Raw genomic sequence first — 16,397 nt, forward strand, 5'->3', positions numbered from 1 at the left:
CCAAACTATAGATCGTAGATCATGCTCAGTTGATCTTTAGACCAACTTATGAAGAAGCTCAAGCGCGAAAATTTTCTTTGCGCGGTATTTCTGGTCTGAATAAAATTCACAATCAATCTAACGCATATATATCGTGATCGTTGTACCCGATTTTATCGATGGAACTTGTTCGCTCTAACATCATATGCTATAATTCATTACTAACGCGCGTGCAATCGCGTTGCAGGCTAATTAGCGACAATAAGAACATATATTCGTGATAATTAATCGTTGCTTCAGCATGAAATCGGTGACGACGATAAATCAAGGGACACGAGCAAATGGCCATGGTTATAGGGATCGACAGGTCTGGTCGATGCTGGAGGATCGATCGTCCTGGGATAAACGGGCAAATACAACCGTCTCGGATAGATAAATTGACAGGGTAGCAGCGGGAACTGCCGCAGTTTGGAAGTGAGAAATTCTCGCGGGTCGATGACACCAACTTCTCTCGCACTTAACCGCGTCTCCCGAAACTTTTCAATAAAGCGGGTCTCGGCTTTCCATACGTTCCGCCGGGGGACGAACTTTTGGGGCACTATCGTTCCTACGCAACATTTGCCGGATTCCCCGCGTGACACCCCTCCGAACGTCGCGGATTATCATTCTTGATCTTCTTTCCGAGAACTTTCCCCTTCTGGCTGTTCCGCGTGCGGTTTCGTTGAAAACCATCCGGGAATAAAATTGGTTTATCCATCAGGGATGCAGTTTCGTGGACAAACCAATTTTATCCCCGTTTATCCGGTTTGAAGCGAAGCAATTGTTATCGTACCGCGACGATATGTACTATCTTCTGTCGCTAAGAAATCATGATTTAAAACTGAGGAATAAATGACTTCTCGATACTTCTGGCTGTTTCTCTGGTTATAAAAATCTGTGGCGGCATGCGACAGCAAATACCACCACTCGATACCACCAACTGGTGTCGGACGACGGCAGTACAGTGGTTAGCGCCTTAGGTTTACGAACGTTCGGAACCCGGGTTCAAATCCCGACGACCGGAGTCCGATTTTTCTTCCGCGGCATCAAAAATGAGAAGGAAAATGCAGCAGAACCCCAGCAACGACATTTACACTCGCAGCAGAACCTGTCTCACTCTACATACGAACAGTAGCGCACTATCACCTCAACTATACCACAACAGACAGCAACAAAGAAACATGTTACACCTCGGATCGTTCGAGGTCACTCGTGTATCATTAAAAGCTCATCCGAGATCGTTTGACATCGATCCAGAGAACATACAAACGTGATGTCACGTCCGTTTGAAGAAAAACAGTATAATAAATTTTTTCGAGATCGCGTGCGCGCAAGGTGCACAAAAATTGCCAAGATATCTCTCCCTTAACCATAAGAAGCAGCGCGGTATGACGTAAAGCAGTCGTCTAACTTTTTCCGCAGAAACTGCGACTTTTTCCCGCGTTTACGCGTACCGCGGGCAAGATAAATAATATCTTGCTCGTACATCGTGACTCCGCGTAACGACCTCGCTTCTTCCCGTTCCGTATTCTCCGTGAACCATGGCGTGATACCGTCTGCCAAGCGGGCCTTTACCTCTAACTGCCACCGCCGCTAATTGCCGTCCGTATAATTACCATATCGGACAGATAAATATAAGGCTGGCACGTTCGTGGCCTCGGAGACAGTTGGCGACGTTTAGGTCGGCCGCGTATAAAGCCGACGGCGTGCGCTCCGCAGATACACAAGAACTCGCGACAATCGGTAGACAAAAACAGTAAGAAACCGAGACGTTGGTTTGTAATTCTACGAAATTCTTTTGTTTCGTGACTTTTATTCCGCGGAGATAAAGCTGTCGTTCGCTGGTGAATGGACAAGCAAGTGGGTTTCAACGAGAGGTTTGAATGGCGCGAAGTGGCGTGACGACTGCCGCTTCGAATACAGAAAACATTTTTGTCTCCCTATTCGTGCGAATATTGGACGTTCTATCGTATTTGTATTCGCCGTACGCGTCCGTCGTCTGATGATCTCTCTCTCTCGGATACTTTTAATAACTTCAAGCCGTCGACGGTTTTAACTACAGCCACAAGGCAAGGCGATTCGTGTACAAAGGCTTAATGGCTCCGCGGCCCTTTACGACCGGCCTTCCCCTTTTTTTCCGTTCGCAAATACCGAACGATAAATAGTCACAGTGACAGGATACAATTAAAAGAAGCTATTCCGACGAGTCCTTTGTCAGGATTAAGCCGATTCGCTCCACCATTCTCCTTCTCCGTGTCTCGTGTGCTCGCGCTGCGATAATAGAATACGTATATTTCATCGAGAGCAACGCAAGCAGAGAAAAGGAAGAGAGAAGCCGTTCGTCCGGTTCGAATGGGAACCCTTCTCCGACGAATCCATTATTACAAAAATAACCTTTATCTCTTCCGTGCTCCGACAATGGGTTATACTTTCGAGAGCACGAAGAAGAGCCGCGCAATAATCCTCTTTGTCACAGAAGATGTCGTCGTTCGCAAATTGCCTGCATCGTGTACGAAGACACCGATGTGTAACCTATACTTTTCAACCCCATCCATACCCGGAAACACAGCGACAACCGTAAAAATATTTATCATGCGCGTTTTAGGGGTACAATTGAAGGAAAGAGAGAAAAAGAAACGATGCTATATACGTGTATCCCTACGAGCAGGGTAACAGCTCCCTAATTTTCTCGACAGCAATATTTAATGCGTTTTCCCTCGGCGTCCCTGGCAGCAGTTCGCTCCATTTCGTTCCATTTTCAGCGGGACACGACCGCCGGCCAGGGGTGGAAAATTATCGTGGCGCCGCACAGACATCGGAGCGAGACGCGAAAACCCACCCTCTTCTTCCTATGCGGGAAACTTTCTCTTCCGACCGGACGAGAGGCAACTAATCGCGCGCAACGACCGCGGTGACGGCTAATTAGCGTTCTCGGAAATGAGCCGTGCCACCAGGAATTAATATCTCCAGTTTTCTCTCACCTCTTCGTCGTCCTTTCGCGACGAAACATCGAATCGCGCGGTGCCACTCTTCCTACTCTTATTTCACAAGGTGCAACACGACGCCCGTGTTACTATACTATACTATAATCGAGTCGACGATTAAGGAAATAATCGTAAAAGTAATTAGCAAAATAATACGATTGCATCTCGCTGCATGGTGTACACGACCGCGAGCGAAACTTACGACAATCGACTGGTAGTCTATACTACGTTACATTAACGAGCTCGTGTAATTAAGTCGGCTCCGTATATCCGGTGGAGAAAGCCAATCGAGAATCGAGAGGTAAAATAACGCATAATCGAATGGACGCGTTTCAAGCAGCGCAGTCCGACTGGCACCACCGGTGCGTCTCGTTTGCCCTAGCTCGTTTTATTTGAATTTTCACTTTTTGACAATAGAGCCACGTCGTTACGCCCGACATTTGCCATATCCGCAGTAACGTCGGTTCAGATAGGGTGCGATTTACGAGTAACAACCCCTGGTGCTAAAGCGCCGTGTTGGGCCAACCCCTTCCAATTCTCTATACAGGGGGTTTGTTGTTATAGCGACGTTAAACTAGCCAGACAATGACGGAGTCTCGTCGTTTCCATAGTCATTGCTCGTGATATCGGGGTCGCGCGTCCGAATTTAATTATTTTCAAGTCTCGTTAATAAGCCCTCGCGCCGATAAATTTGCGAGTGACCCTGTTATTCCGTGGTTCCGCTAATAATTGGGCTTCCCTTCGTTGTAACTGTGTCCCCGTTTCTAGGTTTAACGCAAGCACAAACACGTATTTCCTGTGTTATTTTTGACGTGTCGATTTAACAAAAATACGTCTCCAGTCTTCAAATTTATCTTGGAATTTATCATCATTTATATCACCTTCCGACGTGAATGATCTTATTACGTGCTAGATGATTTGTTTCTTAGGAATTGAAAGTACATTCTTATGTAATGAAATTAAGAAATTAGATCGGTTTAATTGTATCACATCTTCGCTTTAACTATACTTTTATCATTAATGAAAAATAGAGAGATCGGTTTAACTTCCGAGCGGCTCGTTTACTGCTCCTATATCTTATAACTTGTTTATATAAAATTTAGTACTTCCGTCCTGTTTCAGGTTTTTCATTACACTCGACATGATTTCCGTTATGTTTCATAACTCTTCGGGACACGAAGATCGACTCTTCGCTCGAATCCACAAAAAGCCAAAGCAGAAACACGTTTACCGTTCGTTATTTCCGTGGGAAAAGATTAACCGACGCCTAATAGGAGAAGGCAGGTCATCGAACAAGCGAGCGTTAGAAATTGAATATCTTAATGAACCAGTTAATCGTTTCACGATCGAGTCCTTCTCTTTTCTACGAGTCGCGTGTCGTCATTCGTCACAGTTAATTACATCGTCGTTCTCGCGATGATTTCGTTGACTATATCGGGACTATATATACCGAGAAGAACGGAAGACACAGCCAGACGTGCGAACGATAGTCATTCTCGGACCACGACGTCCTACGCTACCAGCCGACATCCTTTTTATTGCGCGTCTCATCATTCTGTCGACTTTCATTTTTCCCTGGAATTTTGCCAGCCCTGCTCTCTACTCCTTATTGCATTTCATTTCGTAGACTTTCCGACTGGCTCCGCGGTGGCTGCAAAATTTCTAGCCTGCGCAAACTCTTGACCCAACATCGGTTGGTATTATAGGTGGAAGCGATATAGCGAAGTCGCAAAGTAAAACGTTTGTAGGAGCAGCAATTGATGTAGTCGCAGCTATCACACAGGCACTTGCATTAATTTTTTGACACGAATTTCTATCATCGTTGATCCAGGCATAATACTAATATTAAGTTGTCCGAAAAGTTTCTTTCGTTTCATAAGGTGATAATAGACGAACAGCAATTTCTCTTTTATATTATTTTATCGAATTAGGTATGATCCATTTCGTTATATTTCTATTATTATGTACGTGCATAATTCAATAAATTAATATAAAACAAAAAACATTGTGCGTCTATTATTTCCTCATAAAACGAAAGAAACTTTTCGGACAACCTAATACTTATAGCCAACAGTATGCTAAACCTATGATACCCTCGATGCGTAGCTAAATACGTTATACATAGTTAATTAGAATCTAATGATATGTCAAAAATAAATCGGTATGTAATCATGTTTCTGTCTCAACACAAGCAGATATCGATGTTACCAAAAATATTTGCATGGCTTCGGTAATTGAGAAAATGAAACATCTGAATCATTTCGATTGGTTTAGTAATCGTAATGACGTAGTGTTGCGTATATGACGCAGTACTCAAATTATTTATTTCGGTTCCTGAAACCTGTAAGCTCTAACCACTGACCGATTTTACCTCGCTTCTATACCTTATATCGCTTCTATACCGCGTATAAAAATGCAGCTTGTAATTGTTAACTGCTTAGGAGGCAGTTTAACGAACGAAACAGCGTAACGGCGATCTAATGAAGTTGGATGTACTAGAGAAACACAGAGAGGTCTCTGTAGATTGCATAATAACATTCAGGAACGTACACACACAATCACCGCTCGGAGATGCTAATGGTCGGGAAACTTTGCTAACAAACTCGGGATGAAACTAGCGCGAAACTAGCGCGATTTGCTCTGCAAGCCCTTTCGAAAAAAGTCTCGGTGCCTGCATTCGATAGCCAGGAATGCGGACCATGCATTAATTGCATCTAAGGTAATTGTTTCGGCCATCACCCCATCGACGAGTGGGGGGGTCGGTAGTTTTTCACCCTTCTGCTCCGTCGATTGCTCCGTTTACCTCTCTAGAGGCTTGTTTGTGCTCGTTGAAACGTATGTAGATTACCTTTCTCGAGGCCCTTTGTCGAACGAGTGCCCGTTCCGACGATAAATCTATTTCGATGACAGTTTTCCTGCTGAAGGATAGAGTGCAATACACTTCGAGATCTGAACGTGTATTTCGTTCTATCGGTGTTACGAAATTGCATTCGAACTGCAATTGTCTTTTTTTTTTTTCATGTGTTGGAGATCGAAGATATCTGCGACCTGTAGTTCTAGTCATGGAAGTAGTATAGCGAGGTCGTAAATTAAAGCGCTATGTCCCGACAACCATTGTTTTGGGAATATAGAAGCTTTTAGAATGCGCTGTAAAAGTTATTTCTATTTAAATAAAGCGTCATATAGTATATAACATGTAATTATAGTATGTAACAAAATATTTTTTAAGGTTAATCATCGTGCAACGAAATGCAATAACTTTGCAGCGAAATTTCGTAGCACCCTATTTTAATAAAAATCACCTTTCCATAGAATGTACGAAGATTTTCATGAACGACTATATCGATATTAATTCCCGACTAATTTTTATAATCTCGCTATATTCTTTCCGTAAGTTCATCTTCCGTACCAAACGAGCAGACAAAGATTTAAAACAAAGAAGCGATCATCATGGCCGCGTTCATTTTTCACTACTGATTACGCAAAACGCGAGACCATCCGTCTCCCGAAATAGCGTTCCGTGAAACTTTAACTTCCGCCGATTCTAATGGAACTCCTCTCTTCTTTTCTCCTTCCACGCGAAACTCTAGCGCGGGATTGCCGGAGTGTTTTATTGTTCGCGTTCCGTTTAAGTGCACAGGACGATCTCGTGTTTCGTGGCTTGTGCTCGCCCCCACTGACCATTCTTTTTTCTTCTTCTTGCAGAGACCTGAGACCAGCGAGCTTGGAGAAAGGCCAAGAGACCCTCCGACTACGCGTATACGCTTGCTACGCTTGGGGTGGCCCCTTTCTAGTCGCCGGTTTGGCCGCCCTTCTCGATCATCTTCCGCCTCAACCTCAGTACACGTTCCTCAGGCCCCGTTTCGGCGACAAACAGTGCTGGTTCTACGGTAAGTTCCCATTCGCTTTCATTGCTATGAAAAAAGGAACTCCTCGAGAGATCCTTGAAATATCTCTCAGTTAGAGAAAGTTTGTCCTCGTCAAAGCAGTGATTGAAACTTTGACTTTAATGAAAGCTCTGGTAGGATTTCTCCCTTTCTAACTGTTCAAAGAGGACACAACCGGATGAACAGAATGATCTAAAAGCGTGGAAGTTAATGTTGGACATGCGGATAATAAGCAAAAAGTATTTGCGAATGTTATTCGTATCGTTATTCGTGTAATTTATGCACCTTTGTTTTCTTATACGCGAAATCAACGTAGCGATATTTTAAAGGAACGTCTGCCTGAAGAATCGAAAATAAACCGGATGCAATCTTTTATAAACCGAAGAATCTAAGAAAAGATTAACTGGCAGAAAACAGAAAGCGTTGACGGGACGATGCAGTCTGCTTCGTATTATTCGAAAAGTCAAAATAGCAATTCAGAGTATGCTGCGAGTGTATCGAAATATACTATGTCATAATATTTAAGTTTTGCAAAATATTACATTGTATCTTTTGTCTAAGTCGTTCGCATTGTTGGAAATTTTTTAGTCGATGAAATATATCTTATTTTAATGGTTCTAAGAAATTTAGTAGCGTGTGGTATAATAATATGATAATATTGCTTACCGAACGATACGGATTCGCGATCGACGTTATAATTAACGGCGTAATAACTCGGAACATCGTGCGGTCGAAGGAATTTCGTGAGGAAACGAGATCACGTCGAATAACGTTTCTGTGGAGCCAATGAGACGAGGTTTCCTCGCGATGATAATTAATCCGGTGCTGTACGAACGCCGCAAATTAATTCGATCGCGTCACACACGACTTATCAGTGAATTAATTTCCGTCGATGCCACGAGCGTGGCCCTCGTTGGACGATTCCTCTGTCCCTCTCGTGTTCTGTTGTTCTCGAACGACAGTCGGTGCCGGACTTGCTGACATTAGTAACGGATCAGTAGCACAGACGGTAATGGAGCCTATTATCGAAAGTAATACAGGCTGGGAGGAGGACGGTTAACACGTAATTCCCTGTGATCCGATTATTCCGCTAATTAATAGGACTGGTCAGTCGTGTTCCGGGGCGCTGATTAAATCGGTTTCGTTAATCGATGGATCGATCGGCCGGCCGCGTATTAATTGCTAATCAAGCACCGTTTGCGGCGTTCCTTCGGTCGCTGCTCGTGAAAAAGTCGATTCATCCCGGAATCTGTCGTCGATGGAATTTCGAATTAATTGATAGATGAAAATTTAGCGAATTTAATGAATTTTAATTGTACACTCTCGTTCATGAATTATAGGGACACTTAGTAATGTTAAACGTAGGTTTTCGTTAAACACGATTTTAACAAAAACTCTCCAGATATATATAAAATATAAATAATATATTATACGTATAATTTAGCTATTTTTTTTTTATAATACGGTGGTTAACCGACTAAATTAAATCTATGTACTTTCCTGCTTCCGAACCTTCGTTAAATCCACCACAGTCGAAAGATTTGTGGACAATAGATTCCTGGTCTCACGAGCGAAGGAAAAATCGAAGGAAATACACGGTGGTTAATAGGTGAGTATTCCGCTAAGTGGATTAGCAGAATATCTCGTTAGGTCGTGTACCCACGATTTTCCATTTCTCTCGCCCCAACGATTCCTGTTACGTATGCACAAGCATCGTAATCAGTTGAGATAAGAAACAATGGTACGCGCGCTATCAGGATTCCTTGCGTGGCAGGCACAGGAATACTTCGCTAAGAGGATTACATAGCTCCCGAAAGATTGTATTTAAGTATGACGTAGGGTAGCTGAATAAGAAGATCGATACCCCAAAGTACGTTTAATACCTCGAATCCCTAATAATAACCCCGGTGCAACCCTTGCGGCGCGGCACGACGTGGCAACTGAACCACCAGCTGATTCCTAGGTACGCATGTACCCGCGGAATAGAGATTATAAGGAGGCGAACCACGCGACGATGTGTCATGTCTTTATTCATAGCACGGATTAACCACTGTTGCGCGTTATTTAACGAGCATCCCCTGTAATCCACATTTACCGCAATCGATAATCCGAAGAGCATACTCTATCTTTCTACGTCTCTTAGGATGGTACATATGAAATATCGTTTCTCTAAAGTTCCTATGTATTTGGGGTTTGGATAATACCGCTCATTAAGCTTCGTCCTATCTGCAAACTGATCGACTCCACTTTTCCTAAATTTTTCAATTTCACTACATAAATATCTATGTACGTCTCGAGATGAGATGAGAGGACATTGGGGCCTTTTTTTTGGAATGTTTGGAATGGTCCCCGATACTTTAGTCCAGACTTTTTATTATAGCCGTACTTGAGCAATAAAACTGAGAAATAGCTGTTTTTGATTTAATCCAATTATGTTCGCCCGAGATTTATAACAGTGGGCTTGGGCTCGAAGTGACACAACGGGTCGCTGAACGTAGCCACGATCACGGGAGGGACGTGCACCTAACAGACGTATAGAGTAATTAAATAGCTCTCCTTAAAAACAAAGATTGACCCGAAGGATACAGAGAGGTAGGGAGAGGAGTATATAAGGGCAGTTCCACTTGGACCGAGGATCAGTACCGTGCACCAGTACGTCGAGTGACACCAGAATCTTGTGTCAGATCGCCTTCGTCATCCCGTGGACCGTGGATTCGTTATCGAACCTAAACTCATTGTCATCGACTTTTCGATTATCCAATCGCCGTCATTACTTGTTACACCCTGTAATACTCACATTCGTATCGATCAATCTCATCTGTATTATACAACAACGATGTCCAACTCGCATGAAGATGAACTCTAACGCCAACCCGAAAGAAACATTTCGTATGCATCAACCTAATGTCTCTCTCTCTCTATATATATATTTGTATGTATACACCCCTCCTCGCACAAGCCGCTGGAAACTCTCTGGCCGCGTAAACACTCGTTTCAAACAGTGCAACTACGTTGCGTATTAATTTCCCGCGGCCGCGATATTTATCGACGCCGACCGGAGGAGAACACCCCCGATGATTAATATTTAGCTTTTATATCCTTTGACAAATATAAACGTCGCTATACGCAGACCGGTTGTGTATTTTCGTTTCGGTTTCCGGGTGGCTCGCGCGACTGGTTTTCACCCTGTGCTTCCCTTCCCGTTCTCTCGTTTTCGACTAGCTTACTTTACATTTCTATCGATCGTCCGCAAACGATTTCATCGCTTGGTAGCCATATAACTTTTGAACTTGGAACGAAGAGAAAGGAATTTTAATTAGACTAAACCTTGATTCGTTTCGACAAAGTTCGTCGTGGAATGAGATTCTTGGGACCACCACGCTATAGTATGAAGGACCAAGGGTCATGGTGTTCATCAGTCCATTGCTATTCTCTATAAAACAGTCGTATTTGTTCGGACTCGATGATCTCTATCTTGTCTATTTACTTTCTTTTTGGTTGATCATCGTTAGTCTCGGAACTAAACTTGGTTGATCTTCGGTGGAAGAAATTGAAACTCGCGAAACCAAGTATCAAAGATGATAGCAAACGTTTTTTCGAATAAGTACAAAACACGTTCGCCTGGCGTTCAAGTACCAGCAAGATAATATTAGATTTACCGTCAGGAGCTCATTGGAGCACCAATATTCAGGACTTCGACATTGTGTAACGCTGCGGGAACCACAGAGCCATTGAGAAACACAATCAGTCATCAAGCAACGCCCATTCAAGACGCCCTCAGGTCGGAACGCTTGATGCTATTTGTAAATATACGGAGCTTGTTGAGCCACTCTAGAGTTAAACATCGTCACGAGTGAGTCTCTTCTCGAACAATCTCCTACAACATTAATTGCATCGCGAGCGGAAGATGCCTCCCGTTTACGCGTCTCTGCCGCAATAACTCTGCTGCCTTCTCCACGAGCCATGGAGTACCACCTGAAATATCCGCGCAAAATCCAAATGCAAGTATCGAGAGTGCTTGTTAGGTGGATGGAAGATGAGCAAGTTCTATCACATATATATGTACGAGCCTCTCTTCGCAAATCAAATTGATCGATTCCACTTTTCCTAAGTTTCTCGATTTTACTATCCAAATACATGATTAATGTTCAAATTCTCGAAACTTCGACTTCTCGAAACGATGAGTCTATTTCGCTAAGTCTATGATCGATGGTTACAGTGGATATATTTCCCGATGAACAAACATTATGCTACGTAACACAGAGGAAAGATTCGTTCGTCCGTATCGAATTATAAGAAAAACGATCGAAAGCAGGTTCTCGTCGAGATGTTTGCTCTCTCACATCGTACAGAGAGTACAATGGCGCGTCTTCGTGTCACGTAATCGCATTGGGACGAACGTCAGGGAAGGGGAGTGAAAGAGTAAAAGGAAGGCGCTTCTCAAACGTGTCAATTCACTGGCCAGGCAGTGTTCCCTCTCTTTTTCGCGCAAATAAAGCTAAACTGGACAAAGGAGGGCGTATAGCCTGGAAGCGCGTAGGAAATAGAGTCGTAGCCGCGCGCTGCTAAATCAGGATAATGGTGCCCCATGGGAAGCTGCATCGTACTATCGCGAGTTGTTACGTTCTGACACAATGCTTTTGCACTGGTGGGACTAGATGAGGGGTTCAGAGGGACAAGCAGAGGTTGTTCTGCAACGGACGTTACCCTGCGTTCCATCGTGTTTCAACCCTTCCCTCTATCTCTCTCGACCCAGTGGCTGCTGTATCCATCCACTTTGCGGTCCTCCTCGTAGACCTTTGTTTCTCTCGTTTCGCTTTTTCTGCGGCTTCTTGCGGTCTACCCATGGAATCGAATTCAATGTTTTTACGCGATCGATCGATCGGTATCTAAATCTTTGCCGCGTCGTTCGTGGTTTATGGTTAATACAGAATGGTTACATTTGCGGTAACAGTGGCTACGCTCCAGCATTCTTTTTATATTTGTAAATAGCTTGGATTTAATATACATTACATCTCTTCTGCTATATAGCAAGGTTGTAAATTAAACGACAGTGAAACGATATCGAATAATATCTTGAGCTTCGCTGCTTTATATCGCACGACCCTCTGCAATAAAAAAATAAAAAAACTTGTAACTAATTGTGTCAATATTCTATATTCTACATATTCTATAATATTTTACAAAAAGAAAAAAAAAACAGTGCAAAATTTTCTATTAGAAATTTCTTCGTACAGCTCTCGTTAAGGTTTCCGACTCTCGCCCTCTTATATTCCTACCAAACGTCCCGACATCCAAAAAGTGATGATCTCATCCATGATTGATTTTACAGCTTCTCCATATCGTACTCCGAACTACAAGAACGATTGCAATATTTCAAAAATAAATAGCACCTTACTCACCAGAGATATTCTAATAGACCGGCGCGTAAACGTTCTAACTCGACAGTAGCGAATTTTAAAAGTTTCCCCTTTCGCTTTCCCGAATGCTCCTTCCCATTTGATCGCCCGACGCTTCTTCCTCTCACCTTCTACCCTCGCGTTCTTTCCGCTCTCGTCTTACACCCTTCGCGTCTCAGCTTTCTCCTGCACACTTTCTGTTTCACGTCTCCCACCATTTACTCTGTTCCTACGGTGCCCTCGTACTTCATCCCCCACCCTGTGTGTCACTTGGGCACAGCCCATAACAACGTGGGCCGAGACGATGGGGACGAGAGATAAACCTGGCGCCAGCCAGTCCAACCCCTTCGAACGCGCGGAACTGTTGGAACTTCTACGACCCCTTTTCAACCCCCTTCCTGTGTACCCCAGGCGCGTAGATCAACGACAGGTTATACCGGTGAACGTCAGTGAATGATCGATTATACGCGTTTGTTCCTACGTCGTGCGCATAAACAGACTAACTTCCTCCAAAGGAAGGATGCGTGTCCCTATCAGCCGCGACTTAAATTCCTAATTAATCGAGAGATCGAGCAGCACTTTACGTCATCCGTCCTTGCTTTCTAACTTTCTAGACAAAAGAGAGAATGCAAAGTTGTAAGGACGCGCGCTGATCGGAGAACATATTTGCGATCAGCGCTCGCGCGATTTTCCTAAACTTTATGATTTGATGGTAACTTCGATGATTTATGGCAAGATTTGTCTCGAACTTTACCGACATAATCGTGATAGTCGAGTCTCGTAACTACGGATTTTTACGAATTGACGGGAAATTTAAAGGCACAAGAATTCACAGAATTCTGCGTAAAATATGCAAAAATATAAAATACGCGAAGTAGAGTACTCGTTATATTTTCAATAGATAATGTAATTCTGTATTTATAAAAATATACACTTGCATAAAAGCCCACGGTATATTCGTAACGGTGCTATGGCAGAATGACTCGTACAATTCATTCATAAAATTTGTCGAACGTTTGACGTATTCGTCGGAACTGCAGTTCATCCGAGTACGCGTCCATTGTAACCATAATCCAAACACGTGAAACAAGCAAGAAACCGATGAATGGAAGTGTCCCTAAGGGATGGAGAGAAAAGGCTTCCCATGAGAAGAGGCGGTCGTGCAAAGAGGCTGAATAAACGGGAACGTAAGAAAACTCATTTACCAGCACATCGAACAGAGGTGGTTCAAAGGCCAGGCTGGTATTCGAGCTTCCCCTTCGCAAGGCCTGGTGCACTGGCATTCTGGCGTTCCGGTGTTCTGGCGCGCCCCATAACAACGTAGGCCGAAACGATGGGGTAGAGAGATAAATCTGGTGCCAGCCAGTCCCAACCCCAGCGTGCGAAACCAGCAGAACTCTCTGTTTCCCCTCTCTCTAAGCCTATACTAACTACCGTCCGCGGCCCACTAAACTGCACGCCTAAACGCACACGACCAAGTATTTAAGTAGCTTCGAAGCGAGCCCCTTCTTCGCGTTGATACGCATTATTACTGCACCTGCATACTGTTCATTCCTCCCCTGCTCGCCTCTTAGCTGTTTTTATCGGGGAACAAAAAATGTTCTACTTCGATGTTGCGTTACATCGTTGCTGTTCTATTAGCTGCTTTGAAATTACAATTTTTGCATATACTCGTAAGCGGAGAATTGCATCGTATGGTGGAAGCTCTTTATGGAAAATAGGGGTAACTGTGGTGGCTACCGACAGAAGACGATTGTAGGGAAAGTAAAGGACCGTGTGTGGGGTTGAAAAGGCTGAAAAGTGATGTTTGTTAGTTATGGGAAATCAACGGTTTTGCTCAACCCCTCGCAGGCTTTGTAGTATTTGATATTTTATCTAAATTGCCTTGTGTTCAGTAAATCAATTTTTAAAAATATATTCGTAATACAGATGAATTTTCATATTTTTAGAAGCAGTAACGTATCTACCTACGATATATATCTACTAAGATTCATTTATGACACACAAGACCATGATTCGTGCGTAAAAGGAATCGAGTAGAATAGAATGTTAAATTTAGTTCCGCGTAGCAATGGAATATTTCTTCACATACGTAGAATAATAATGTAGGAAACTAAATAGCGGGCTTAGGGGTAATTACGAAGGAAAAAATTCTCAGACATTCTATAATAAGTAAAAAATAACGTTTATCCGGCGTTTTCAGCCGAAAATTAGGCGAGTCCTTTTTAAGGAGAACTTAGCACGTTCTCGGCTCTCCAAAGCGAGTAACCCTGAAAAATAGTAAAAAAATAAGGTGGAAGTGCGGACAAGGAGAGCTCGAGACACGTTTCGGTGGCAGCGGCTCGGCGGAATATTCAACTAACGTTCGCATACATTAGAATGGTAAATCTCTGGACTATCCTCCGTATCTATGCAATCTCATGCCCCTGGAAGTTCGGCACAGGCTGGAATAGCATACACCGAAACGATAGGATTAGAGAGATAACCTGTCCAACTCGACCGTGCGAAACCAGCGAAACGCCACCCCTATCTCTGGACCCACTAATACACTCGCCCTTACGCGTATGCGACTATCGCGTGAGAGAACACTAACGCGCACTGTCTCGACGATATTTATTATCGCTTTGTTAGAGCCGCAAACTCTTATTGAAAGATACTCTCGACTGAAGAGACTTACCATGGGATTTGCGTGTAGAAGTGGTATTGCTTGGATCAGAGTTTAATTAAGGGTATTCCCATTTGGAAGAGTCATTTTCAGACGTACTTGTATGTAGGATAGAATATTGTTAGATAATTGTAAAATTGTTGATTGGTCACATAATTTTTTTAGATACGGTTATAGACTTTTATTAATACTATTTTAGCGCACGATTAACTCGAAAATCGTGTAACGAATAGCAATTTATTGGAGATCTTTATGATATTTGATAATCGTAGATCGAGGAACATCAAATTTTTTGAGTATCTATGATCATGTTCAGTCGTACAATTTCATTAATTGGAACGTAGATTTCTGTTATTGCCATCTTTTTACAGAACAAATTTAGCGTTCGAAGAACGTCATCCCCTATGAATTTTAAATAAACGCAAGGATCTAACAAAATCGAGTCATCTGTCTCTTAAAATAACTCTTCTTTTAGTCTTTCTTAGTGTATAACTACAGAAATATGTGTTTTATCTTTTCACAAACCTTACAACAGCGGTTTAAGCTTAAGAAATTGTTGAACGATAACAAAACGTGAGCACAGGAAATCCAACGACGCAGTCACGGACAGAAGACCAAAGAAATTCCTGTTCCGTGAGACAACGTTCGCGTAAAATTGGAAGGAAAACAGGATGCGGCAAAGCTAACGAACAAAGAACGTTAAACGTCGTAGAACGAGTCGGTAGCTGGAAATAAAACGAATCGAATGGGTGTAATGCGATTAATAAGCGCGATCGATCCCGTGGACGATTAAACGAATCAACGTGGATCGTTTAGCTGGTAATAACAGCGCGAATAATGAGCGAGGAAAAAAATCCTTTGTGTGTTCGCCGCGTCGACAGAGCGGAAGAGGAGGTGGTAGCTCGATGGGAAATCCTATTCGGAAAGATTGATAACGACCCACATTCGCGATGAACGCGTTAATAACCGAAAACCGATCGGATGCGCTTCGACGATACGAGAAAGCCTCGCCAATGATGGAATTAAAAAAGGATATCGAGGCTCGTGCGAATTATCGGATTTGCTCAGCCGATCGGTTGCTCATCGCGTGTCGAGAGCACGCCTCGTTACGCTTTTTAACTGGAATCAAGAGGTCGATCGACGGTAATCTACACGGTTCGAGCAAGAAACGCGAGCAATCTTTAGATCGCTATCGGCTAATTAAAGCAAATCGTCGTTACAGTTAAATCGTTGCTTGGTAAATCGAATCTTTAAGAACTGAAATCTTTCAGTTGTCAAGATTTTATCGAGTTTTTCAAATAAGAACAGTGAAAAAAAAAAGAAAAAAAGAAAACCGCTCGAAGCAACGTTGATGTAAGAATTAATTTTTTCTCAATTTTAGAGATTCCAATTCGAACAAAGACAAATAGCAGTTGAAATCTCTGTAGCTTTAGACTTTTTTTTT

General features: G+C 43.0%; 1 protein-coding gene across 1 annotated transcript in view; it reads left to right on the forward strand.

Annotated features, from left to right (window-relative positions):
• The window catches only part of Mthl1 (adhesion G-protein coupled receptor methuselah-like 1), a 155,199-nt gene that overhangs the window by 114,738 nt on the left and 24,064 nt on the right, over window positions 1-16,397 (forward strand). Inside the window, exon 5 of the mRNA XM_072000643.1 lies at window positions 6,708-6,892. Coding sequence (XP_071856744.1) covers window positions 6,708-6,892 — 185 coding nt within the window. The remainder of the gene's footprint in view (window positions 1-6,707; window positions 6,893-16,397) is intronic.

Source organism: Bombus fervidus, chromosome 3 (genome assembly GCF_041682495.2).
Source record: "Bombus fervidus isolate BK054 chromosome 3, iyBomFerv1, whole genome shotgun sequence".
NCBI classification, from domain to species: domain Eukaryota; kingdom Metazoa; phylum Arthropoda; class Insecta; order Hymenoptera; family Apidae; genus Bombus; species Bombus fervidus.